Source organism: Tamandua tetradactyla, chromosome 3 (assembly GCF_023851605.1).
Source record: "Tamandua tetradactyla isolate mTamTet1 chromosome 3, mTamTet1.pri, whole genome shotgun sequence".
In the NCBI taxonomy this organism is placed as follows: Eukaryota; Metazoa; Chordata; class Mammalia; order Pilosa; family Myrmecophagidae; genus Tamandua; species Tamandua tetradactyla.
The window spans coordinates 210,173,771-210,199,029 of record NC_135329.1 but is presented as its reverse complement, the minus strand read 5'-3'; the positions used below and the strand labels follow the sequence as shown (position 1 = coordinate 210,199,029).

Genomic DNA, 25,259 nt, shown 5'->3' with positions numbered 1-25,259 from the left:
AGGGACCTGGAGCCCTGAGGAGTGCAACAGGGAGACGGGAACTAGGAAGTAAGCCAAGCTGTACTCCTTGAATGTGCTACCCTCACCAGCTATGCCTCGCGACCTGCAATTCACCCCACACCCCACACACCTGAACCCCGTCAGCTACACCCACTCTCCGCACTCTTAGAGTGCCCCACCAACCCCCAGTGCATACCCACCCCACACCACCACTCCAAATGCAGCCCAACCCCCTCTCCTACACCCCTCGTGAGCGCTACATCCCCCTCCCTGCCCCCTAGACTGTCACCAACACATAAAGGCTGCCTGTACTGACCTCCATACCCAGGCTATGCCCGCCCCAAGCCCATACAATTTTACAGCTCCATCTGCACCTCAAACATCTGCAAGACTTATTAATAGAAGTTAGCTTCTAAAGTTTACACCCAAAGTACAAACCAAAGAAAAAAATAGGTAAATGGGAACGCTTCGAAATCAAATGCTTCTGCACCTCAAAGACTTTGTCAAAAAGGTGAAGAGGCAGCCAACTCAATGGAAAAAAATATTTGGAAATCATATATTGGACAAAGGTTTTATATCCTGTATACATAAAGAAATTATACAACTCAACAATTAAAGAACAAACAACCCAATTATAAAATGAGCTAAAGATATGAATAGGCAGTTTTCTGAAGAGCAAGTACAGATAGCTCAAAAGCACATGAAGAGGTGCTCATTTTCACTGGCTATAAGGAAAATGCAGATCAAGACTACAATGAGATAACACCTCACACTTATAAGAATGGCTGCTATTAAACAAACAGGAAACTATAAATGTTGGAGAGGATGTGGAGAAACTGGGACACTTATGCACTGCTGGTGGGAATGTATAATGGTACAGCCACTATGGAAGACTGTTTGGTGGTTCCTTAGGAAACTAAATATCAAGTTTCCCTATGACCCAGCAATAGCACTACTTGGTACATACCCAGAAGAGCTGAAAGCAATGACACAAGCAAATTATTTGCACACTGATATTCATAGCAGCGTTATACGTAATCGCCAAAAGATGGGAAGCAAACCAAATGCCCATCAACAGACAAGTGGGTTACAAAATGTGTTTAAACATATGATGGAATATTATGCAGCAGTAAGAAGAAATGATGTCCTAAACCGCATGACAAGATGGATGAGCCTTGAGGACATAATGCTGAGTGAAATAAGCCAGCACAAAAGGATAGATACTCTATGACTCCACTCTTATGACCATGGTAATGGTAAAGTCAGAAGCTTATGATACAGAATATAGGGGACTTAGAGATACATAGAAGCTAGAGGTGGGTGAACAGTTAGCTAATGAGGTTGAACTCAAATGTAAGGGAATAGATAGAAGTGAAGTTAGTTCCTTAATGGGTGTATAAGTAATATTACTATATTGAAGATGAACAAGATTGAAGCGGGCTGTATAGATCTATGTGTCCCACTGATTAACAGTAGAAATAAAAATTAGTTCATGCAAGAACTACTTCATAGGTATGATTCATGTACAAAGTGTTTAAATCCAGAGTACAGGGGTAAAAATGCTATTGTATGCTATGGGCAATATTTAAAAGGAAACCATCAGCACTACCACAGCAACAGCAGAGGTAAATAATGGGCAAAGGGACAAGAGTTAATATAATATATATACTTAGAGATAAAAACGAAGCCGATCAGGTCAGGGTTAAAGTAATTCTGAACACAGGGGTAAGGAAGATATTGCCCATATTTTAGAGCTACACATACTCTTTGACCAAAGGAAGAAAGGTTTATTAACTCTGGAACCGAAATTTTCTGTAGCACATAATCTAACCCAACCTATTTGTATAACTCATTTAAACAATTGAAACACAGGGACCCCAGAATAAGAAAGAGGGCATTTAATCCTGTATAGCTTAATGTAATGCCTGGATACATCCTAGAGTATATTAAGCAGATAATAAAGTATTGATGAAGTCCCTTGAGAGATGAAAGAAAAAATATGAAACTATTAAACTTTACCATCAGGGAATCTGCTGGTACTGTTTCAAACTTAAGGTACATCCAAATCAAAAGGCCAAGCCCTTGATCATGAAGCTTACTCTTGTGAAACTTATGTATTTAGTGTAGAAGCTTGGCCTACCTATGGGTATGGTTAAGAGTTACTTCTGGAGGGCCTCTTTTGTTGCTCAGATGTGGCCTCATTCTTTCTAAGCCCAACTCTGCAAGTGAAATCATTGCCCTCCTCCGCTATGTGGGACTTGACATCCAGAAGTGAAAGTCTCCCTGGTGGCATGGGAGATGACTCCCAGGGATGAGTCCAGTCCTGGCAGCGTGGGAACAAGAATTCCATCCTGACAAAAAGGGGGAACAGAAGTGTAACTAATAAAGTATTAGTGGCAGAGAGAGTTCAAATGGAGTCGAGAGGCTATTCCATAGGTTGCTCTTAGGCAAGCTTCAGTTAGACATTGCTACCGATCATAACTTGCCAAACCCAACCAGGACCATCCCAGCCAATCCTAAAGAACACCTAGGGCAATATATAAGATTCCACAAGAGTTCCATGCACTAGGGTAATTTTCCAGAAACCTACAACCTCAAGATGGGTCCCTAGACCAGATAAGTCCTGAAACCTAGAGGGTCAAACTTCTTCAATACATCAGATACTTCCATCTCCCTACCCCATATTATTGACAGACCCTTTCAATGTGAAACAGTTAGAATGGCCATAACCCAAACACCCCTAAAGAGAAGGATAGAAAGATCAAAGGTGATGTGGAGTTATTCAGAGAAAATAGAATTTAACAAATGAATATGATTTCTGAATCATTAAATTGATATCTCTTGAAGAACAAAGGAATGTCATTACTGAAGGGTGCTGAAAATAGATGGTAATTAATATTTTAAAATTTTACCTTATGTGTGAGACTAAAGCAAAAAAATGTTCATTTGGTATAAAATTTATATTTTGACTAGTGCATTTCCTAATAACTTATGTAGATAGCTTAATTGAACAACGTAAGTACATGGAACCTTGAGTAGGACATGAGATTTTGTTGGTTTGTCCAGAGTGATGCCCCAATAAATCCCAGAGTGATTTTGAACAGTGAATAAAAAAGTATTTGCAAAGTCCCCTTCGGGGAATGGTGAGAAAGGGGAAAAATTCAACTTCCCCAAGTTGGATTCTTGATATTCTCACAAGTAGTGTGGACAACCAAAGCTATAGGCTGAGCCCCCAGTCTTGGGTTTGTTCATATGAAACTTAACCCCACAAAGGACAGGTCAAGCCTACTTAAAATTAGGCCTAAGAGTCACCCCCCTCTTTTGTTGCTCAGATGTGGCCGCTCTCTCCAGCCAACACAACAAGCAAACTCATCACCCTCCCCCTGTCTACATGGGACATGACTCCCAGGGGTATGGACCTTCCTGGCAAAGTGGGACAGAAATCCTAGAATGAGCTAAGACTCAGCATCAAGGGATTGAGAAAATCTTCTCGACCAAAAGGGCAAAGAGTGAAATGAAACAAAATATAGTGTCAATGGCTGAAAGATTCCAAACAGAGTTGAGAGGTTATCCTGGAGGTTATTTTTGCTCATTAGTTATTACCTTGTTTGTCAAGATGTAGTGGAGAGGCTGGAGGGAACTGCCTGAAAATGTAGAGCTGTATTCCAGTAGCCATGTTTCTTGAAGATGATTGTATAATGATATAGCTTTCACAATGTGACTGTGTGATTGTGAAAACCTTGTGTCTGATGCTCCTTTTATCTACCTTATCAACAGACAAGTAAAACAAATGGAATAGGGGGGGCCGCGGTGGCTCAGCGGGCAAAGTGCTTGCCTGCTATGCCGGAGGACCTCGGTTCGATTCCCGGCCCCAGCCCATGTAACAAAAACGGAGAAACAGAATACAATAAAACAAGAAAATGTTTAAAGATGTTTCCCTTTCTTCCTTCCTTCCTTCCTTCTCTCTGTCTTTCCTTTAAAAAAAAAAAAAAAAAAAAAAAAAAAAAAAAAAACAAATGGAATAAAGATGAATAATAGGAGGAACAAATGTTAAAATAAATTTAGATTGAAATGCTGGTGATCGGTGAGCAGGAGGGGTGGGGGGTATGGTATGTATGAATTTTATTCTGTTGTCTTTTTATTTCTTTTTCTGGATAGATGCAAATCTTCCAAGAAATGATCATGATGATGAATATGCAACTATGTGATGATATTGTGAATTACTGATTATATATGTAGAACGGAATGTTCAAAAAGTTGAGAATGTTTGCATTTGTTTGGTGTTTTTTGGTATTTTTTTTAAATTAATTTTAAAAATTGATATATCTTTTAGTCTCTAGTGTCTTAGAGCAGCTAGAAGTAAAAACCTAAAATTATGGAATTGTAACCAATGCCAAACTCTGAAATATGTTCTACAACTAACTCTAGTGCTGTGCTTTGAAATATATTGCTTTTTTATATATGTTATTTTTCACAAAAAAGAAAAAAAAAGGTCGACTGTGACGTTAGAAAAATATATATTCCTTCTAGCTTCCTGTATTGTGGAGCAGCTAAAAGGAAAAAATCAGAGAGGATCATACAGTAGCCCATGACAAACTCTGGAATCTGTCCTCTAACTACTTGTTGAAGAATGCTTTGAAAACTATTGCTTTTCTCTTCCTTTGCTTTGTATATATATTATATTATATTATATTATATTATATTATATTATATTATATTATATTATATTATATTATACAAATCAAAAGTTAAAAAAGAAAAATGTCTGTAGATTAGCTAATGGTATCGTACCAAAAAAAAAAAAAAAAGCCAATCCATCTCTGATATGTTGCATTCTGGCAGTTTCAGCAAACTAAGATATATATATATATATATGTCAAAATGTGTTATAATATATGTCAAAAATTATTAAAACTCTAAAACCTGACCAAAATTCAATTAGAAGGGGATATTTTAATATGTGTTTTTGAAATACAAAAATTGATTTGTGTAATCAACAAGTCAATACTAGCTATATAGAGACCCTTAAAAAAATAAACAGTTTTAGAGGTATCCTGGAACATTGACAAATATTGATCATATCCTGGAACATTGACAAATATTGACAAATATTGATCCAATATACTAGCCACTACATATCACTATTTTTTGTTGTTGTTGTTAATATGGCCACTACATATCACTATTTTTTTGTTGTTGTTGTTAATATGGGCAGGCACCGGGAATCGAACCCGGGTCCTCGGGCATGGCAGGCAAGCAGTCTTACCTGCTGAGCCACCATGGCCCGCCCACTGCATATCACTATTGAGCACTTGAAGTGCGCTTAGTCCATATGAGATAGGCTACAAGTGTAAAATATATACTATATTTTGAGGTCTTAGTATGCAAAAAGAGACTGGAAAATATCTTGTTAATAATTTTATAATAAATACATGCTGAAAGGATATTTTCTATTATAAATAAATATATTAAAAATATGATAAATAAAATATATTGTTAAAATTAATTTTTATATTTTATTACTACTTTTTAAATGTGCCTACTAGATCATTTTAAATTACATATATGGCTTGCACTGTATTTCCTAGAATATTTCTGTACCAGACCACAAAGAAGATTTATTAAGAAATTGTCAAAAGCAATGACTTTACACTCATAAAAAATCAAATTATTATACAAAATAAATTGAAAAAATGTATAGGAAAGGCCAAAAGCCTTAACTATATGTAAATTAAGAAAAAGCCTCAGGGGGGCCACAGTGGCTCATGCCTGCCATGCCAGAGACCTGGGTTTCAATCCCAGTGCCTGCCCATACAAAAAAAAGCCTCCTAGATAGCTACTAAATTAAAGCTGAAATCAAAAACTGAAATTAAAATTCTCTTAAGAACAATTAAAGGGAGATAAAATCTAAGACCAATAGAAAAAGTTTCACTTATAGCCGTCAACAATATAATGCTTCAATACAAGGATGAGATAATTAATTTTAAAAATAAGTTGAAATTAACAAAATAGAATTTAAAAGTACAGAAGGAATAAACAAATCAAAAAGCTGTTTCTTTGAGAAGACCAATAAAATAATTCAGTATCTCTTCAGCCTTTAGATTAAGGAAGAAAGATAGGAGCAAACAGATAAAAGACTTAGACTTTGATCTTTCATCTTACAGAAAAATTATAAAAGCAACTTAAAGGAGTCAAATCTAAGGGTAAACTAAGCCAGATAAGTAGATAACATCTCAAAATTAAAAAACAATTTAATTGGGCAAAAATCATAAGATTCGGGTGGACCACAGTGGCTCAGCAGGCAAGAATGCTTGCCTGCCATGCCCGAGGACCTGGGTTCAATTCCCAGTACCTGCCCATGTAAAAAAAAAAAAAAAAAAAAAATTCATGAGATTGAACCTATCATGAATAGTACATGATGAAGATCACAAGTTAATGATCTTTTATGCAGTAAATAAATTGGCATCAACATGTCTAAAGAATGGACAGAAATACAGGTGGGCTTTTTTCATAAATACCCATTGTATTTAGAGAGATTAACTCAAAATTGCAAGTCTATAAGAACTACAAATGACAAAATAAACAAGAAAAGTACTGCTGGGATTGAGTTGTGGAGACAGTCAAAGTAGATACTGGACCACAAGGATCATGGACCCTTAAAGTCAGGTGGGGCTGACAGCGAGCCTCTAGATGACACACCTTGTCCACCTGGGCAATATTTAGATTGTAGTAATAATAATGGTGATATAGTATTCATCGAGTGATTTGTTATTGGGGACTGATTATGAGAAAGCTCATCCAGTGAGAAAAAGGAAACTGAAGATTTGAACCAATGCAGTTAACTCCAGAGAACATATTCACAAACTAAAAGAAAATAGCAACAATTCAGTTTAAATACCTTCCAAATTTTTAGCAGTTTTACAAATCCAGTAGATGAATTTTTATTTATAATTTTAAGAACACATTAATAAAGAGGGAAAATCAAGTAAGAATAAATGCCTTCTGATAGGATCAAAAAGAAGAATGGAGACTAGAGATCCTTTATAAGAATACATTCATTTAAAAAAAAGAATAACAGAATAAAAACACATCAACTATAAAAGATCAGAGGAGTTACATAAATTAGGTGAATAGGACATAAATGGGCTGATTTCCCTGAATGAAGAAAAAAAAAAGCCAGACCCCGAAAATTCAAGCAAACAAACCCAAATACTGAGCATTAATGTAAGATTCCTCAGAAATTATTGGTAAAACAATAGTGTCCACCATGGAGATTTGGGGTGAGGTGGGATGAGTCAGCCTTCCTAGCAAACCCTTTGCCAATTACACTCATATCTCTTCATCCTGACTCCACCTTCATGGGTTCTTAGGTTTAGATTTGATCTCAATAACCCCTACTACCATCCTTTCATGATTTCAGTGTTCCAAGTAGAAGACACCTTTTGATATGCAACTGCCATGATGCATTCCCAAATCTGGAACATCCCCACACTCTACTCCGTGACCAATTCCAGGTCAGAGACCACCTTGTCAGAAAAATTCAGAAATGTTGGAATTCATTATTTTTCTCTGATGGAGAACCCCAGTCTTCCCTTTCTGGCACTGTCTCACTTCCAGTTAATTTTTTTGACCTTTTTGAAACTTCTACCTGGATTGACTGATTAGATCACCTGTAATCACATCTCCATCTCTTCTAAGAGAAGACCTGTAAAACCTATCCTGTCAACAAATGCAATTTGCTGGCTTCTTTATCCTTCTACTGAACACTAGAAGCAAAAATATGACAAACTTCAGTTCCACAGAGGGATCAGCTTTTCTGCTCCTACATAGCAGAAGAAAACTGCACAACAACAAACACAGCACCTCTACCAGTGGAAGATCTTGTCTGAGCTATGCAGTTGCGTTCATCATATTATGGACTCCCACCCATGAGCTCTCCTTTCTTTCATTGACCATGCTAACTTAACCACACTACTAGAGACATGTTAGCAAGTGAGACAGACATCTTTAGAAAGAATTGGCAGATGAGGAAACACTTGAAAGAAAGCTTTCAAAAAATGGGTTCCACTGGGAACCCTGATTGGGTAAAGGCACCCATACAGACCTGAGGCAGTGATTTCTATGGGCACAGTTTATGCCCCCAATGAAGACCATGTTGGGCATAATGGGCCTGGGATAGTCCATCACAAAGTGTCCTCTGAAGAGCCACACAGATCCGTATATGAAAATATCCGCTGGGGCCATCTGTCTCTGCAGGACTCAGAGGCAAAGCTTGCATAGGGTGAGTAAGAAACATGGTAAATGTATTTCAGGGTCAAAGGGTAGAGCATGTTCTTAACCCGCTGCAGGAACGTCATGTGGTCTAAATTCATCATTAATAACCTAAGAATACATGAGGAAGGGTTTGGCCACTGCGTACCCTGAAAATCCAAATCACATGAAATGAAATGCAAAAAATGCACAGCAGGAACAGAGAGGTACTCAGCCAGCAAGGACCCACAGGGGTAAATGGGGTCAGTTAGAACCACATCATATGAACTGGCATTCAGGGACCTGATCAGGTCGCTGTCATACAGTAACCCTGTGCAAGACTTTTGAAAGAACATAGTTATATTTTTCAACATTTCTATACTTTTAAAAAACACCTTCAGATAATGTATTTGTTGAAAATTCACCTGAGTCTGCTTCACCAAGAAATGATCATATTATTCCTGGGTGTGGGGAGTGGCACAGGTTTTCAGGGTGAAAAAGTCAGTTCCTTTGATGTGCATGTTCACTTCTGGCACGAGGAGGATGGCCTGGTGGCCTCTGGCGCTGAGCTCCTGCACCAAATTCCGCATGCTGAACTAGTGGCTGCCTTCAAAGGGCACCACCAGCACCTTCCCACCCAAGGCCCAGAAAAGCAACAGCCCCAGGAGCAGCCACAGGGGAAGCTGGAGGCCAGTCACCGTCTCTGCAGAATCCACGGCGGCTGACTCCACACAAGACTGTGCTTCCACTTGAGTTTCTTACCTAATTATTTCTGAGCCACTGAGCAATATGGAGTGTGATTGGAAGGCAGAGACCCTCCTTAAGTGAATCATTACAGAATAAACCTTCCACCCACTCGGCAGGCCCCTCTATCTACATATAGGATGACCCTCTGTGCTCACTCCAATAAATTCCCCTGACCCTGTTGCCTTCTCAGGGTCACGTGCTCGTCCACTCTCTTATCTTTCATCCAAGTGCCCAAACAGCTGTGGGGACACTGGTTTCATCTCCTTGCCTCCCCTTCTCCTGTGAACTGCTGTCTCTCATGTTCTAACTGAGCTTTTAGGGGATCAATGAGGCCTCGTTCCCACTGGAAAACTCTGCTGACCATGCCACTCTCTCACCCGTCTTGAACGCTTTTCTCTCTGCCTCTTAAAACTCTATTACAATATTTAAGAAAGCCAATTAAATAAACTCTGAACCTTAAAAGTTGATCAGAGTCACAATACAAAGCTCAAAATACAATGTTTTATGAAACATGTCATGTCTATTCATGAGAAAATAAAATACTTAACTGGAGAAGAATACTTCAAATGAGGGAATATATGAAACAAAATGAGAAGATCTGCAATTGAACTTTACTTGGTCAAACTGGAAACAATAAAAATAGCACACTATACCAGTATAAATTATTCTTTTACTTCATCCAACAGTGCACTTATGAGAATTATATTGAATGTTAAGTGAATCATAATAATCTAAAATAGTAGCACAAGTGCCAATGCAATGAAATAAGTGTTGGGTATACTTGGTGATGTTTAATCTCAATTTCCACTCTGATGTTTTAGATGCTTTGGTAAGTTATTAATTACTTCATTGAATTTTTGCTTTGGGAATCAGAGATTTGCAAATTATCTAGGGTTTAGAAAGACTTGGGACCTTTCTAAAAATCCAAGCACATATTTCCTAAGGAAAATGACAATAGTATACTATCCAGCCATTTGGAAATTGAAGGTTAGTTCCCTACATCTGAACAATCAATAACTTCTAAAACCAGAGAAGTTTTGGTTTTAAGAATTTGGCCTAGAATTGTTTTCCTTTGTTTGTTTTTCGTTAGTTGTTCCATTCATTTATTTATTTTTATTTTTTGGACTGGATGGGGTCAGAGCGGCAGGTCAACAAAGAATATGTAAGCCTTTACCTAAAAACTAAAATAATAATAAAAAAAGAAAACCCTCTTCCTCCCATCAATGAGTAACACCGAGGAAAAGTGTGGCATGGCCAGGACAGCCTTCTCTAAATGGGGAGGGGCTCCAGGCTCTGCTCATTTTCCTCCCCGTATTCCTCTTAAAGTCAGGAAGGTGCTGCTGAAGGGCTTTCAAATTGGGACCATCTGGAGTTCACATCCTGGGCTCAGGGTTTGAGGACGACACAAGGACTTGGGGAGGAGGCCGTCACGCCCCAGGGAAGAAATTCGCAGTTCGCTGAGGCCTACGTGTGCAGGGTGACTCCGCGACACCCAGGTCAGCTCCCCATGGGCACAGGGCGTGGGCACCAGCCTGGCCTTGGGCTCTGTGTGGATTCCCCCTCAGGACCTTTACGATATGCTGTGTTTCATGTTCAGACTTTGTCGGAGGTCAATTCCTGGCCATGGCACGGGCAGGTCTGTTGACTTTTCGTTGACAAATATAACAAATAACCCAATTTAAAATGAGAAAGGATTTGAATAGACATTTCTCTGAAGGAGATGTACAATAAGCACCATGAAAATCTGCTTACCCTCATTGGTCATCAGGAAATGCAAATAAAATTTGTATTTCACACTCATTAAAAGGGTAGTGAGGGCAGGTGATGGTGGCTCAGTGGCAGAGTTCACGCCTGCCATGCCAGGGACCCAGGTTGGATTCCCATTGCCTGTCCATGCAAAAAAATAAATAACTAAAATAAAATTAAAAAGGCAGGCCATGGTGGCTCGGTGGAAGATCGCTCCTCTGCCATGCACGGATTCGATTCCTGGTGTCTGCCCATGCAAAAAAAAAGATAGCAACTATTTTAAAAATGGAAAATAATAAGTGTTGGAGAGGTTGTGAAGAAATAGGAGCACACATTCATTGCTGGTTGAAACATAAGATAGTGTAGCGACTGGGAACATACTCATTGGATAGAGATTAATGTAAAGGTAAAGAAAAGAACAAGCATTGTGAGGATGCAGACAAATTGGAACCCTTTTATATTGTAGGTGTGATTGTGAAATGGTGCAACCATTCTGAAATCAAATGGACAGTTTCTCAGAAAGTTGAACAGAGAAGTACCATAGGACCTGGCAACCCATTTCCTGGTATACAACCAAAAGCACTGAAAGCAGTTGTTCAAAAGATGTCTGGACAGCAATGTTCATATCAGCATTAGTCACTATAGTGAAAAAGTGGAAGCAATCCAAGTGTCCTTCAACAGATGAATGGACAAATTAAATGTGGTCTAGCCATCCAAGAATATTATTCAGTCATAAAAAGGAACAGAGTTCTGATCCATGCTACAACATGAATGAGTCTTGAAGATATCACGTCGAGTGAAATAACCCAGACCCAAAAGGACAATTATGGTATAATCTCACTTATATGAATTACCTAGAACTAGAAGATACATAAATACAGCTGGTAGATTACAGGTTAGCAGGGGCCAGGGCATGAGGGGAATGGGGACGTAGAGCTTAAGGGATGTGGAGTGAAAAGTTTGGGTAACAGATGGTGGTGATGTGGGCACAACATTCTGAATGCAATTAATACCACTGAATGGTACACTTGAAAACGGCCTACATGGGATACTTTGAGTTGTGTATATAAATTTTGTAAACAGTGGCTATCTTTCTGAGGCTGTCCCTGCCCCCCTCATTCTTCCCCATGCACTATACACTGAAATAGTCAAAAAACTAAAAGGGAAATCATCAAAATGCCTCTTACTGGAAAGTGACAACTAGTGTGTTGCAGTTGTTTGTGTATATATTGGTTTTCCCATTAGATTCTTGGACGAAGAGACTATAGCTTATAGTCTCTTATAGTCACCAAGCACAGAGATCAAGTAAAAATCAAGACATACTTGACAAATGAATGTGAATCACTAAATTAGTAAGAGACTCTGGAATAAGTAACCCTTCAACCAAATGATGGCATCCCTTCCCAGGTGGCTGGGCCCTGCCTGCAGAATGGCGCCCACATGACTTTAGCGCACCCTGCAGTGCAGCTTCTTGGCTCCTTCAGAGGAAGCCCCTTCACAGCTCTGGGGCAGAAGGATGCCCTCTGAATGGGTTCACTTTGGAGAACAGAGCCCGGGGATTTTTGCTTGTTTCTTTTTGTATTTACATGGCCAGAAGTAGTTTATTGGTGATGTAAGTTGAGTGAGGGCAGTGCTGGGAAGGCCTACCTGAGTGCAGGACCCACAACTTGTTAGGGGGCCATGATGGGCGTGTATTTGACCCCCAACCATCCAGATTGAGGTAGTTTTTTCTCAGCCAACATGTCTTCAAATTTATCAGCACTGAACTTGGTAAAGCCCCACCTCGTGAAGATGTGGATTTTCTGGTGGCCAGGGAACTTGAGCTTGGCCCTGCCTAGTACGCCAGTTGCATGCTCCTTGTGTTGAACCTTGGTGCAGATGCACATGGTGACTTGACTGATGTGGGCCCTGGTTTCTGTGCCCTGGGATATTTCAAAGGCACCTTGCATCTGCGTCCTAGATTGGACACACACAAGGTCCATCCACAGATGTTGACCATCAACAAATAAGGCCTATTTCCAAGGTCCCTTTGGGCAACCCATATGAGCAGCAGCTGCATACACAACCAAGGAGGCTGCTGTCTGCAGAGCCCAGTATTTTTAAAGTAATTCAAATTCAATGTCATCAGGGGAGGAACGGGAAGAAGGATGTAAGGATGTAAGGTGTTCAATTTCCCACAGTCCCCACCTCCTCTCCTTTTTTAAATCTTTGAAATTATTTGGCTTCTGAGTTTGAAACCCCTGGCCTACATCTGCTAGCTACAAACCTCACTCTCTGCCAACACCCAACTGCTCATTCTCTGTCTTTTTCTTCCTTTGCACACTCTTCACAGGGTTCTGTCTTGGACGATAATTGCTGCCTCCTTTCTTCACCTCACAAAGTCCTGGTAAACCCACCAGGCTCGGCTCAGTGGTCAACATTCTGGAGTATCCCGATACCTTCTCCATGAGCAGAATCATTTGCCCCCTTGTTCCCACAGCCGTGTCCTGTGTTATAACAGACTGTTATAACTGACTGTATCAATGTCTAGATTGTGCCTCCATCTCACTGCTAGTCACTCACTGATGGGATTTAGTCCCATTTATCTTTCTATCATGAATTCCTGATAGGTACCTGCACCCAGTAGGTGCTCAATAAATGCTTGCAACATCAATGACTCCCATTTCAACGTTATTCAAAACATTACAAAGAAGGTTGCATCCACAGTGTGGATTTGAACAAGTAGGGTAGGAGAGTAGTGCTTCTCAATTTTTTATTTTTTAGCCCATTTGTTCTGCATCTAATATTAGTATAAAGATAATGTGCAAGTATAAAGATGACTTGCATTTGGTATCTATCATAAACACACACACACATCAGAAAGCATTTAAATCTAAATTTTAGTACTGTTTCCCAGCTTCTCATGATTCAAAATACTCTGTGACCTGGCATGCTTCCCTATCCTCAGAGCAGTGGCAACTGTGTGGTTGGCAGAATAATAGTCCCCCTAAAGGGGTCCACATCCTACTCCCAGGAACCTGTGAATATGCTATGCTACATGGCACAGGCAAATTAAGGAGCAAAAAGTTCACTCATAAACAGACCTGGAGATGAGGAGATTGTCCTGGATTATCCAGGTGGGCCCAATGTGATCATAAGGGAAACAGGAGGCAGAGTTGGGGCCAGAGTAATGCAGCATGAGAAAGATTCCATCAACCTTTGCTAGCTTTGAAGATGGAGGAAGGGGCCACTAGCCAGGGAATGAGGGCAGCCATTAGAAGCTGGAAGAGGCAAGGAAACAGATCCCATCCCCACCCAAGAGCCTCAAGAAAAGACCACAATCTTGCTGAAACCTTAATTTTAGCCCAGTAAGACCCACTGCAGAATTCTGACCTCCACAAATGTAAGATAATAAATCTGTTTTTTACATCACTAAGTTTATGGTACTTTGATACAGGCAGCCATGGGAGACTGATATACTGGGTCATCAGAAGAAGATCCTGAAGTTCCTTTTGCATCATCCAAACTGGGAACTGGGGCCTATCCTTTTTTTTTTTCTCACATGGGCAGGCACTGGGAATCGAACCCGGGATCTGGCATGGCAGGTGTGAACTCTGCTTGCTGAGCCACCCTGGCTCGCCCGGGCCTATCCTTTTGAATGTCATCATTTATTCAACTAGTAAGGTGCTGGGTACAGGAAGCATTAGGTATTGGTTTGAGGACTAAGTGGGTTTACTGATTTTAAGGCTATAGCAAAAATCATCTGCAAAAGGGGTTGATGAGAAGACTACAGCTGGAACATGGCACCACCCGGTATTTCTGAGATAATTAAAGCATAGTACATAGAACAGTTCCTGCATATAGATCTACTCCACAAATGTTAGCTGTTGCTATTTTCCAAAGTAAAGCAGAGTGGAAAATCCTGCTTAATCCAAACCTAACCACTTTACATTTAATTCTTGTACAAGACCTTGGCATGAATGGACAAAGACTAATGCACGAGAGGCTCCTTTGCACAAACATAAACCTGGGAGGAAGTTGGCTGTATACACAGAATGACGCATGCTGGGACTCCTTTGTTTTCTACCCATGAGGCATTTGACCATCGTGAGAATGTTGAACACTTTCAAAAGGGATGCTCAATGCTCTGCTTTTCTCTTCCTCATTCACTGCCTCAATCCAATTTCTTGACACCACAGGACAGGTGAGTAGGGCTGGTATGAGAAAGGGAATAAGCCATTTGGGCAGATCATCAAGAAAAGGAAGGGCAGTAGAAAATGAAGACAGAAGCATTTTTTATATTCTTATAATAATTTTTCCATTGTCTAGGAATTTGTGGCTTAAAGAGGAGCAAGTGTACAGGAGCGACAGCATCACTGCAAGGGGAGTCGGTGGCCATGTGTTCTGTCCTGATGTCCTGTGTTTCCAGGAGAACCTTAAGAAATACCTCCAAAAAATTAAGTTTTTTAAATAGCAAAAATTGAGAAGATATAATACAATTACCAAAGAATAAAGATCAGTGTTTACTATAGAAAGGCTTCCATACTCCATGAAACATTAACGGAAAAAGACACATACCTAATAAAATTCTTTTCACGTCTTGGAAAATTATTGCGTTACGTGTTTGGTTAAAAAAAAAAGTAACTACATGTATCACAACAACAATAAAAATACCTAAGGGGAACAAAAGACAGAGACTTAAAATATAAAAAGGGCATAAGCCCTAAACAATTGCTCTAAGGATTTCCAGATAATCCTTTAATGCCGTGAAGACATTCTGAATATGTGCCCATCATATTCTGAAAAGAAACATAGCAAAACACACAGATAAAACTTTAAGATAATGTATTAATAAGACATCTGGTAATAAAAAAATCTGAAATCTAAAGAGGAAACACCTTTAATTGTAGATTAATTCTGAGGCTGAACAAGTCATTTCCTCCCCTCCCCCCGCCCCCCACCAGCTCCAGCAACGACCTATCTCCCAGACTCTCTATATGTAGCACAGCGCACAGACAGAACATGTGCCCTAGGCTTCACACACTTGGCACATCTCATGCTCTTGGCCATAGCCATTAGCTCAGAGATGTGCATTTCACTTAATCAAAAACAATGAGACAGAAGTTTGTACTAGGAAGGCTGGGAAAAGTTTAAGGTTGGGACCTATGCTGCCTAGGTCTCATGAGCCTGAGGATGATGGATCAGTGATCAAATACAAGAGCTAAAAGTATAAAACTCATAGAAGAAAAACTGGGTGTAAATTTTTATGATTGTAGATTAGGCTAAGTTTTTTTAGATATGACACCAAAAGCAGAAGCAAGAAAAAAAGAATGATGCAAATTGTACTCATCAAATTTAAAGCTTTTATGCTTCAAAGGATACCATCAAGAATGTGAAAAGAAAACCCACACATGGTTGAAACATATATATGATGTATCTAATAAGGGTTTAATATCCATATACATAAAGAACTCTTACAACTCAACACACAAAAAACAAACGCAATTAACCATTCTCCAAAGAAGATATACCAATGACCAATGAGTACACGAAAAGATGCTCAATGCCATTAGTTATTAGGGAAATGCAAATCAAAACCACAATAAGATTTACTTCACATCTGCCAGGAGAGGTATATGAAAAAAAAATTTTTAATGAAAAACAACAAATATTGATGTGAACCTGGATAAATTGGAACCCTCATTCATGCTGGTGGCAGGGTAAATTGTTACAGCCACTGTAGGAAACAGTTTAATAGTTCTTCAGTAAGTTAAGCATTGAATTACACGTGACCAAGAAATTTTATTTCTGGGTATATAACCAAAAGAATTGAAAACAGGTCTTCAAACACAAACTAGTACACATGAATGTTCATAGCAGAAGTATTCACAATAGCTAAAAGGTGGAAACACTTCAAATGTCCATCCACTGACAAGAGGAAAGCAATATGTGGTCTCTCCATACATTGGAATATTCTTCAGCCATAAAAAGGAAGTTCTGATAGATGTTATGACATGGATGAACCATGAAAACATAATGCTGAAAGAAGCTAGACACAAAGACCACATATTGTATGATTCCATTGACATAAAATACCCAGAATAGGCAATTCCATAGTAAGACAAAGAGATTGACCCTTGCCATGGGCTGGGCGGAGGGAGGATGGGGAGTGCTGCCTAAAGGGTAGGGGGTTTGCATTTGGGGTGATGAAAATGTTCTGGACCAGATCATGGTGATGGAGCACAATATTATGAAAGCCACTCGATGCCATAGAATTGTACACTTCACAATGGTTAAAATGGTAAATTATATGTTATGTGTATTTCACGGCAATAAAATAAAAAAGTATAGCCTTTTTGGAAAATAGTCCAGAAGTCCCTCAAAAAATAAACATGTAGTTATCATACAGTTCAGCAATTTTCCTTTGTAGTGAGTTGAAGTTTATATATCCCAGAAAAATGTGTTTTTAAATCTAATCCAATGCATGTGAACCCACTGTAAGTAGGACCTTCTGATAGGATGTTTTCAGGTAAGTTGTGACTCACCTGAACCAGGGTAGGAACTTAATCTTATTCTTGGAGTCCTTTACACATGGAATGAATATGGGTAGAGACAGAAAGGCAAGGGAGAAAGAAGATGCAATCAACAGAACCTGGAAGGAAGGGAGAGACCAGCAGATACGTTCATGTGCCTTGCCATATGGCAGAGGTGCCAAGACTTGTGGCAACTGATCTTTGAGAAGAAAACATCTCTTTATGATGCCTTCATTTGGACTGTTTCCCAGACTCTAACTATAAGCAAATGAATTCCCATTATTTAAGCCAAAGCTATTTCATGGAATTCCTTTGAGCAGCCTAGGAAACTGAAACACATTTCTATATACATGCCCAAGAGAATTAGAAATACATGTTTACACAAAAACTCTATGCTAATATTCATAGCTGCATTATGCATAAGAGCCATAAATGGAAAAACAATGTCCATCAGATAATGAGTAGCTTCATAAAATGTGGTATATTTACAGAACTTGAAGTATTCACCAATACAATGTAAGGCTATAACATGTAAAAACCTTTAAAACGTGATGCTTAAGTCAGGGGAAGCAGGCATTTGTAAATAGGACCTTTGCAGATAACAGGTGAGTCTTGATCCATGTGACTAGAGGCCTTATAGAGGGGAAGGAAGGATGCAGTCAGACAGCAGTAGCTTCAGGAAGGAGAGACCACCACGTGACAGAGGACTGCCAACACCAGCACATGCTGATCACAGGAGGAAGCCTGGTTGGCTGAAATCTTGATTTTGGACATCTAGCTTAGAGACAAATGCTTGTTGCTTAAGCCAACCTATTGTGCAGTATTTGTCATAGCAGCTCTGGCAAATGAAGACAACCATTAAAGGATAAATCAGTCTTTTTCCACCTCTGGTCCTACTCTTCTGTATCAAAACAGGGAGACAGACCTTCCCTGCTGTAGGAAATCATTCATCTGACTCTCTATGAACAATCTAATTCCACTTTCTCATCCAACTCTCTCAGTAAATGCACATTCATTTCATTTTCTCTCCTCCCAGTCTTTCTGAATCCTTTCAATAGAACTTCTTTCACCACTCTAGTGAGATTATCATCTGAGAAGTTCTTAGTGGCCTCATTAATGACCACAATAGCCTATTCTCCACTTTTATCTTAAGCAGCTGAATTTTGAGCTCTTTAGTATTTTCTACAATGCTTTCCTCCTGTTAATCTACAACCGGTAGTACACCCAAACTAACCCAGTTTAACAAGCTCCTTATTTGTTTTTAATTTTCTTTTTTCCACTCAGGGGATAAGAAAATTTATGTAAAGCTAGTGAAAGTCCTTATTTAGGGTATCTATAATTGACAAAATTCAGAGAAATCCTTTGCCTTTGGGAATTTATGAAAACAAAATTATTTGTTGAACATGATTATGGCGATATCTGGGGGGAGGGAATAATTAACTTGAAACAAGCCAAAAATGAATTTTTAAAAAGTGTATATTAAAAGCAATAAAGACCACAATTGGTAATGCATACAATAAAATCAGTTACTTAGATATGCTCTCCCAGAATGAAGGCAGGGAAGGCAGGGATAGAGAAGATAAGAAAGAAGAGAGAAGACCCCTTCAGAAATTATCAAAAGCAGTGACTTCACAAAAAAATTCTCTAATTATAATCCAAAATAATTAAGAAAAAAAAGGAAAGTTAAAAGTCTAAACTATACATAGATTAAAAGACAGCACCAATATAGCCATAAAATAAAATTGAAATCAAAATCTCCAAAACAATGAAAGGGAGAGAAATGTATACCAAAACCTAACAAACAGAAAAAGTTGTATTTATAGTCTTCAACAATATACTGCTTCAATGCAAGGATCAGTTAAATAATTTTTAAAATAAGCTGAAATTAGCAAAATAGAATTAAAAAGAGCAGAGGGAGTAAACAAATCACAAAGCTGTTTCTTTGAGAAGATCAATAAAATAATCTATCATAAGCCTTTAAGTTGGAAGAATGATAAGGAGCAAACATATACGACTTAGACTTTGACCTTTCATCTTAGGGAAAATGAACAAAAGCTACTAAAGGAGTCAATCTAAGGGTAAACTAAACTAAATAAGTCAAGGGTGACAGTAACTGAAAATTTAAAAAGGAGAAGAATTAATGGGACAAAAATCATAATAATTGAGCCTATCATGTATCACAAGTAAATGATCTTTTATGCACCAAATAACTAGGCTTCAATATGTCTAAAGGAAAATCAGAAATGCTGGCAGACACTCTCCTTAATACACTTGTATTTCCAAGGCTTAACCCACAACTGCAAGTCTACAAGAGCTACAAATGTCAAAATAAACAAGAAATAACAGCTGAGATTGAGTTGTGGAGATTACCAAGGGTCAAGGTAGATACTGGACCACAAAGATCATGGGCCTTGAAGGTCAAGTGGCAGACAACCAGTCTCCAGATGACACACCTTGACCACCTGGGCAATATTTTGATTATGCCAATAATAATGGTGATAGATAACATTTATTGGGTGATTTATTATTGGGACTGATTATGATCACACTCATCCAGATAGAAGAAGGGCACTGAAATTTGAACCTAGCAGTTAACTTCAGGGGACATATTTATATAGACAAACTAAATTAGCAATAAATCATTTTAAACACTTTCCTACTTTTCAGCAGTTCACAGATCCACTAGTGTATATACATTGATAATATTAAAAATATAACAACAAAGGGGAAGAATCAAGTATGAATAGTTACCTTGTAATTTGATCAAAAAGAAGAATGAAGATTAGAATCCTTTATAATAAAACATTCATTAATAAAAAGAAATACAGAGTAAGAAAACAAGTATAAAACATCTAATACCATAGGAGTTATATAAATTAGATGAATAGGACATGAATAGGCTGATTTCCCTATAAAAGTGACAGTTCACTCAGTGAATTAAGAAATGAAATCCAGCCCCCCCCCCCACCAAATTCAAACAAATGCATCCAAATGTAGAGGGTTAATGTAAGATGCCTTTGAAATCAATGATATAACAGTAGTTACTATCACAGACACTTGGGGTGGTCTGGGATCGATTCTGTGGTATGGTCAACTTCCAGACAAAGCCTTCACATACTATACTCCAATCACTTCACCCATGACCCCAACTTCATGGGTTCTTAGGCTCATGGTTTGATCTCAATGACGCTTACTACCATCCTTTCATGATTTCAGGTTCCCAAGTAGAAGACCCATTTGACATGCAACTGTCATGATGCATACCCAAATTGGGAACATTTCCCACTCTACTCTATGGATAAACTCCAGGTCAGGGTCATCCTGTCGGAGAAGCTCAAAAAAGTTGGAATTCATTATTTTTCACTCTAATGACAAGCCCTAGACCTCCCTCTCTGGCACTGTCTCATTTCCACATAACTTATTCAACGTCTTTGAAACTTCAACTGGTTTGACTGGTTAGGTCCCCTTGTAATCACATCTCCATCCTTTCCAAGACAGGAACTTGAAAACGTATATTGTCAACAATGACAATTTGCTGGTTCCTAAAACCCACACCTAGGTCAGTTCCCCAGCTGGATCAGATTTTCTTCTTCTACATAGCAGAAGACATATCCACAACCATGAAAAGGTGCCTCTATGAATGGACGGTCTTTGTTGAGATGCACAGTGGCTTGTCATCATATAATGGACCCCACCCTGCCTCTCCTTCCTCTCAGTGACCATGCCAACTTAATCATACTCCAGGAGATGCTTTAACAAATATCTCCCCAAAGGTTGTTAAAGGGAGAATGAGAGGTAGACATATTTAGAAAGACTAGTAGATACGAAAGCACTTGAAAGAAAGTTTTTAAAAACTGTGTTCCACCAGGAACCCTGAGCGGGTAAAAAACCCATACAGACCTGAGGCAGTGGCTTTCTGTGGGCACAGTTTATGTCCCCAATGAAGACCATGTTGGGCATGATGGGCTTGGGATAGTCCATCACAAAGTCTCCTCTGAAGAGCCACACGGATCCGTACCTGAAAATATCTGCCAGGGACATCTGTCTCTGCAGGAGCTCAGAGGCAAGGCTTCCATAGAGGGAGTAAGAAACATGGAAAATATATTTGAGGATCAGAGGGTAAAGCATGTTCTTGACCCGCTGCAGGAAAGTCATGTGGTCTGAATTCACCATTAATAACCTAGGAATACACGAGGAAGGGTTTGGGCACTGTGTGCCCCCAAAATCCAAGTCACATGAAATGAGATGCAAAAAATACACAGCAGGAATAGACAGGTACTCAGCCAGCAAGGACCCAAAGGGGTAAATAGGGTCCATTAGAACCACATCAAATGAGCTGACATTCAGGGACCTGATCAGCTCCTTGTCATGCAGGAGCTCTACACAAGATCTTTGGTAGAGCATAGATCCCTTTTTCAACATTTCTATGCTTTTAAAAAATGTCTTCAGATAATGAATTTGTTAAAAAATCATACAAATGTGGGCCACCAAAAGACTGTCATATTCTTCCTGAGTGTAGGGAGTGGCATAGGTTTTCAGGGTGAAAAAATGGCTCCTTTGATGTACATGCTCACTTCTGGTGCAAGGACAATGGCCTGGTGGCCTCTGGCGCTGAGCTCCTGCACCAGCTTCCGCATGCTGAGCCAGTGGCTGCCTTCAAAGGGCAACACAGGCACCTTCCTGCTCTCAGCCCAGGGCGTGAGGCCCAGCAAAAGCAGCAGCCCCGGGAACAGCCACAGGGGAAGCTGGAGGCCGGTCACCATCTCAGCAGTATCCACGGTGGCTGACTCCACACATGCCTGTGCCTCCACCTGACATTTCTCACCCACTTGTCACCGAGCCATTGAGCAAGACAGAGTGTGATTGGAAGGCAGAATCCTTGAGTGAATCATTATACAATAAACCTTCCACCCACTCGGCTGGCCCTTCTGTCTGCACACAGGGCAAGGCCCATGTTCCCTATCCAATAAAATCACCTGACCCTGCCATCTTCTCAGGGCCATATCCTCATCCACTATTTTTTTGATCCAATTGCCAGACAGGTGTAGGGACACTGGTTTCATTTCCTCACCTCCCCTTCTCCTGTGAACTGCCATCTCAGAGGTTCTAACTGAGCTCTGAGGGGGTCACTGAGGCCTTGTCCCCACCGTAAATCTCTCTGCTGGCCATGGCACTATCTCACCACTCTTGAAGTCTTTCTTCCCAGCCTCTTGAAAATCTGTTGCAATATTTAAGAAAACCAATCAAGTAAAATCTTAACCTTAAAAGTTGATCAGAACCACACTAAAGGCAAATTGTCACAACGGAGTCTTTACAAATGTGCTTTTCATAATTAAACTTTAAAAGCATGAGTTTGTGTTTAAAGTAAAGAGACAAGAAATACAAAAAACAAGCATAGCAATATTGATATCAGATAAGGTGGATACTAAGGGATGTTATTTCATGACAAAATTAACCTTGTGAAGAAAATGCAAGAATGATAAGCCTTTGTGTACCAAGCAATCAAGCATGTGTTTATATATATACATTTATATAGAGAGCAAAATATATCAGAACTCCAAAACTTAACCAAAGTTCAGGTAGAAGGGGATCTTTTAAGATATCTTTGTCAAAATTGACAGATTCACTAAAAATCTCTTTAAATTAGAAAACCTGAGTTAAACAATCAACAAAACAGTGGCAAATAGGCCCTTAAAAATACATTCTTAGATGTATCCATGGAATATTCACAAATATTGATCACATGGTATCTAATATATGAGTCACTAACTACATATGACTGTTGAGCACGTGTATTCTCCTTAGTTTACACTGAGAAATGCTATAAGTGTTAAATGTATAAGATTTTTAAGACAGTATGAAAAATGAGAATGCACAACTCATTAATAATTTTATACTGAATAGATGCTTAAAGAATATTTTCTTATATTAGAAATAAAATATATTATTACAATTTATATTCTACGTTTTCTAATTTATTTAAAAGGTACCTGCTAGAAAACTTTACATTTACATTGATTGCATTGTACTTCCATACACGATTCTGAAATCACAGTTTTTGATATCTCAATAAGTGTTCTTTGTCACTTATTGAGATGACAAAAAACACTTATTGAGATATCAAAAACTGTGATTTCACACAAAAAAGTTCTCTAATTTGAATACAAAATAATTTGTGAAAAATAAGGGATATGCTAAAAATCTTAACTATATTATTACATTATAAATTAAGAAACAACCTCTTAGATGGCCATTAAATAAAAGTAGAAATCAAAACCTAGATTAAAATTCTCTTAAGAACAACAAAAGGAAGAGATATGTATGCCAAATCCTAACCAGTAGGAAATGTTTTATTTATAGCTGTCAACACCAAAATGCTTCAATGCAAGGATGACATGGTCAATTTTTAAAATAAGCTCAAATTAGCAAAGTAGAATTAAAAAGAACAAGAAGAAGGAACAAAATCAAAAGCTGTTTCTTTGAGAAGACCAATAAAATAATACAATCTGTCATAATTCTTTAGATTAACAAAGAAAGATAGAGAGCAAACAAATAAAAGACTTAGACTTTGATCTTTCAACGTAGAGAAGAACTGCAAAAGCTACTTCGAGGAGTCAAGTCTAAGGGTAAATGAATCAGATAAGTAAAGGTGACAATAACTCAAAATTCAAGAAAGAAGAATTAAAGGAACAAAAATCATAATATTGAGCCTATCATGTATAACAGATGATAAAAAATCACAACTAATGATCTTTGTGCATCAAATAAACTGACATCAACATGTCTAAAGGAAAAACAGAAATACAGGCAGACATTCTCATAAATATACTTGTATTTCAGGAGGTTAACCCACAACTGTAAGTCTACAAGACCTACAGATGTCAAAACAGACAAGAAAATAGCTGCTGGGATTGAGTTGTGGAGACAGCCAAGGGTGAAGGGAGATCCTGGACCACAAGGATCATGGACCATTAAGGTCAAGTGGGGCTGACAGCCAGTCTCCAGATGACACACCTTGTCCACCTGGACAATATTTAGATTGCGGTAATAATAAAGGTGATAGGAAATATATATTGGGTGATTTATTATTGGGGTCTGATTACGATCAAGGCCATCTAGCTAGAAAAATGGCACTGAAGATTTCAATGGATGCAGTTAACTCCAGAGAACATATTACAAACTAAGAGAAAATAGCTACAATTCATTTAAAATGTCTTCCTACCTTTCAGCAGTATTACAAATAGAATAGATGAATATATATTTATTATGTAAAAAACACAACAATAAAGGGGGAAAATCAAGTAAGAATGGATACTTCCTGATTGGATCAGAAAGAAGGATGAAAATGAGAGCCCTTTATAATAATACATTCATTAATAAAAGGAAGTACAGAGTAAGAACACAACACCTATAAAACACTTAACATCATGGGAGTCATATAAATTAGGTGCACAGGACATAAAATGGGCTGATTTTCCTATGAAAGTGATAGTTGGCTCACTGGATGAAGAAACAAAATCCAGGCCCCAAGAATTCAAGCCAACAAACACAAATACTGAGGATTGATGTAAGATTCCTCAGAAATTATAGGTACAGCAGTAGTGTCCACCATGGAAACCAATTGTAAACTTTCCAGACAAACTCTTTGCCACTTACACTCATATCACTTCATCCTGACACCACCTTCACTGGGTTCTTAGTCTCATGGTTTGATTTCAGTGACCCATACTACCATCCTTTCATGATTTCAGTGTCCCAAGTAGAAGACCCATTTTACATACAACCTCCATGATGCCTTCCCAAATCTGAAATATCCACACATTCTACTCCAGAAACCAACTACAAGTCAGGGACCCTCCTGTCAGAAAAGCTCAGAAATGCTGGAATTCATTATTTCAATCTCTGATGGGAACCCCCAGTCTTCCCTCTCTGGCATTGTCTCACTTCCACTTGAAGTGAAGTTCCCGACTTTTTGAAACTTCTACATTCATTGACCGATTAGAT

At 38.8% G+C, this 25,259-nt stretch overlaps 1 protein-coding gene, 1 long non-coding RNA gene and 2 pseudogenes across 5 annotated transcripts in view; 1 reads left to right on the top strand and 3 right to left on the bottom strand.

The window, feature by feature from the left end:
* LOC143678263 (uncharacterized) overlaps positions 1–25,259 on the top strand; it is a 338,248-nt gene that overhangs the window by 221,840 nt on the left and 91,149 nt on the right. The gene's annotated exons all lie outside the window — the stretch shown is intronic.
* Positions 1–25,259, bottom strand: part of LOC143678256 (UDP-glucuronosyltransferase 1A3-like) — a 67,931-nt gene that overhangs the window by 29,031 nt on the left and 13,641 nt on the right. Inside the window, exon 1 of one of the 3 annotated variants that reach the window (XM_077155480.1) lies at positions 21,156–21,737. The exons of the other annotated variants lie outside the window; for them this stretch is intronic. Within the exon in view, the coding sequence (XP_077011595.1) occupies positions 21,156–21,677 (522 nt within the window). The 5' untranslated portion in view covers positions 21,678–21,737. Of the gene's footprint in view, positions 1–21,155; positions 21,738–25,259 lie in introns of those variants that run through there. 3 annotated transcript variants of the gene reach the window in all.
* On the bottom strand, positions 7,061–9,220 carry LOC143676868 (UDP-glucuronosyltransferase 1A3 pseudogene; annotated as a pseudogene).
* On the bottom strand, positions 12,754–12,871 carry LOC143678566 (small nucleolar RNA SNORA70; annotated as a pseudogene).